The 3,781-nt window shown below is 28.0% G+C and overlaps 1 protein-coding gene across 1 annotated transcript; it reads left to right on the forward strand.

Moving 5' to 3' along the window:
- Positions 1–2,498: 2,498 nt before the first annotated feature.
- Positions 2,499–3,523, forward strand: LOC131611795 (embryo-specific protein ATS3A-like). Its single transcript, XM_058883666.1, has 2 exons — positions 2,499–2,624; positions 2,868–3,523. Exons 1-2 carry the CDS (start codon positions 2,523–2,525, stop codon positions 3,327–3,329), a joined length of 564 nt encoding a protein of 187 aa, XP_058739649.1. The 5' UTR covers positions 2,499–2,522; the 3' UTR covers positions 3,330–3,523.
- Positions 3,524–3,781: the final 258 nt, after the last annotated feature.

Genomic DNA, 3,781 nt, shown 5'->3' on the forward strand with positions numbered 1-3,781 from the left:
GATATAAGAAGTAAAGGAAAACAAGTAAGAGGAAAAATATTTTCAACTAAATTTTTAATTATTTTTATCAATAAATTATTACAAAATATATTTTCATTTTTACAATATAAATATATACCTTCTTTTATTAAAAGATAATCATTTGTTTAAATTAAATAAATAAATTCAATAAAAATTATTATTTGAAAAAATTCAAAATTTGTTTACTACGAAAAAGATCCCTCCATGTTAGGAATAATTCAAATTCTATGTGTTAATAAGCTGTCCAATGGTTATATGCCAAGTGCACTGTATTTCGTATATATACCAAAACTGTTAGGAATTGTATGTTGCTGCTGAATAATAGAAATTCATTCTTCTCTGATAACTTGTTTCCCAATATAGAATTACTTTGCTCTAACATCACAAACTCTATAGTTCACATTATAAGAACTTTTTGTGAAGAAGTATTTAATGAGAGATACATTTTTGTCATAAAATTTTTAACAAAATTAAAACAAAGTAATTATCTAGGTATTTTGTGAATAAAGTTTAGTGAAGATTTATTCTGCCATGTTGGCCAATTTAATTTTTTTAAAAGGCACAATAATCTATCTCTAATTTTGTAGGAAGTAGTGAAAGATTTTGTTTTCTCCCTAAATTCCCGTAACTAATTTGCATTTTTAAGTAGCTCTATTCTCTTTCTCTCTCTCAACCAAAACATTTGTTTCTGAAGAAAATTAATTTAAAAAAAGTACAATAATCATATTCAAGTGAATATGAAATTTTGGAAAACACTTATACTTGTGAGTGTAATGGTAGAGTTTGTTGACCGTGTAAAAAAATTGTAGTTAAAGAACAAATTTTGAAAAACACTTAGATTTTTTCTTTACCCACCCACCTCCCTATGGGGATCACTCCCAGCGAAAACCTCATTTTACCCTACTTCGAAAATGCATTTTCGAAATATTTTTTTTTTAAATTTTTCCAGACTTCAGAAGTGCATTTCCGAAAAAATCCCAAAAATTAGGATTTTGACTAATTCGGAGATGCATCTCCGAAACAACAAAAAAAATCTAAAAAAACCCCAAAAATTAATTTTAGGATATTAATTAATTCACACGTCATAAATTTGATATAATTTATGAGTAATGAATAATAATAATTATATATTTTGATATAATTTATGAGTTATGAATAATAGCTATTATATATTTCTATCCTGATTCATATTTTAAAATTTAAAATAATTTTAATTAAAATAATTTCACTTATAAAATAGGTTATAATTTTTTATTTATATATTTATAATAATTGTTATATATTTATAAAAAAATGAGTGTTTTAATTTATATATTTATATAATAATTATTATATATTTATAAAAATTATTATATATTTATATATTTATATAATAATTATTATATATTAATTATAAATATATTTATATATTTATATAATAATTATAAAAATTAAAAAAATGAGTGTTTTAATTTATAATAATTATTATATATTTATATATTAATATATTAATTATTATATATTTATATAAGTTAAAAATTATTTTTAACTTTAAAATTGTTTAGGAAATTTTGATTCACCTTGATTTTAACCTTCATTTTATTGATTCACCTTGATTTTATACCTATTAATTGTATTGATTCACCTTGATTTTAATTTTTTAATAATTATTGAATTCTTTCGGAAGTGTATATCCGAAACATTCCAAGACCAATTTGGTCTTGGAATATTTCGGATATGCATCTCCGAAGACACCCCCTCCAAAAAAAGGTGTTTTCGGAAATGCATCTCCGAAAACCCAAAAAAGGGGTGTTTTCGGAAATGCATCTCCGAAAACACCTTTTTTTCGTGTTTTCGGAAGTGCATTTCCGAAATAAGACAAATTTTAAAAAAAAAAAAGCGTTTCGAAAATGCATTTTCGAAGTGAGGGTATTTTGGGTTTTTCACCGGAGGTGATCTAGAAAAGAGGGAGGTAGGGAAAGAAATTTCCAAACACTTATACTATTATTATTGTTTTGTATGTTAAAGCACAAATTATAGTTAATTCAGACCGATGACTGCATTCAGTGTTGGGACACCTATATCAATCGAAATTGCGATAGTCTTAACGCGGCTGCGAAACCTGGAAATATTCTTCAATAATAATTAGGAGAAATTTAATTATTAATTTATAATAAGGTGGTCCAAGAATTGATCCGTTCAACTATATCATGCATAAAAAGCAAGGGAATCTAGCTTTAATTAACCTTTAATCCAACAATGGATTAGCATTAACCGGATACCTTCCCTTAATCAAGAAAAAATTAAGTTCAGGTAAAGTGAAGAAGCATAAGTGAAGTTAAAGGAACCTCATTTCAATTAGAAAAACATTGATCTATAATACTATAAAATATTTCGGAATATGCACTTTATGAGTGAGTCAAGTTAAGAATGAAAAATCAGAATATCTATCTATATATTCTAAGGTAAAACGAGTAAGTGCAACAAGATGTCATATCTTTGTATCCTTAAAAGACAACAAAATGAAGCTGGTGAAGAACAATAAAGGGTATTTCCTCTTTTCTTGTGTGATTTTGCATGTTATTGTAGCTGGATGTGAGAGTCTAGAAGCACCACTACAAAAGGTAATAGTATTACACAAGGCCGAGTTCGTCTTAAGTGTTTGTAATCATGGTTCATTTGTGATAACTATTTTATGAGAATTCTTTTGCTAAAGTTTAACTGTGATGAATTTTGAAATCTGTACTCTAATCCATCTTGCATGTTCTTAAAAACGACTCTGATAATACCTGGTCCGTTTAATTTTACGTCTATCAATTATCAATTAAAATAATTTTGTTAACAAATTTTGTCTTTGAACATTTCAGAAAAATTGCACCTATGTCATCACAATAGAAACCACATGTACATGGGGAGCTGAAACATCAAATCATGTGAGCCTAAGATTTGGAGACACAAACTCAAGTGAAATATTGGTTAGAACCCTAAATTCCAAGCATCTAAGACAAGTTGATCCGTTGGAGCCTGAGGTACTTGATGACATTCCAAGAAAACCATTTCAAGCATGTGTGGTCGATGAGTTTGTCGTCACGGCACCGTGTGTTGAGTCCCCCATCTGTTACTTGTACCTCAAGTTAGTCGGGAACGATGATTGGCGGCCGGGATTTGCTCAGGTTGAGGTGCTTGAGGGCTCTCACCTTAGCTCCAATAATTTTTATTTTCGAAGGTATTTGCCTAGGCTAGTTTGGCATGGTTTGGATGCATGTGATAGTGAGGTTAGTCCTTTTGGTTTCAAGAAGAAGAGAAAGGTTCATGTGGAGAATCCATGAATGATGGAAAATTATGTATAACTTTCTGTTTTATATTATAGTGTTTCTTTTGATCATGTAGCATGTAATTATCTCCTTGAAATGTAAGTTGTTAAGTAGGAGATCGCTATCAAAAATGATGGTTGTATATTGTGTATTACATATGGGCTTGAAATTCTTGTATATATTTGAGAATGAATTTAATGCTAATGACTTTTAAGGATAATTGAGATTATGATGTTGTGATATTATTCATTATTTGTTTAGAATTCATAAATATTAAATTTTTGTCTACAGTCGTCATTGCAGCTGTAATATTGATGATATATTCTTTTTGTTGGCCTTTTCATGTGACTCCATGAAAAGGTTATTCAAGAACTTTTGGATGAGTTTTCCATATCTGAGGTCTTTCCCTCCCCTCCCCTTCCAAAAATGAAAAGGCCAACAAATATTTTTCTATATTTTTTAAAATT

This window comes from Vicia villosa, linkage group LG6 (genome assembly GCF_029867415.1).
Source record: "Vicia villosa cultivar HV-30 ecotype Madison, WI linkage group LG6, Vvil1.0, whole genome shotgun sequence".
NCBI lineage: Eukaryota > Viridiplantae > Streptophyta > Magnoliopsida > Fabales > Fabaceae > Vicia > Vicia villosa.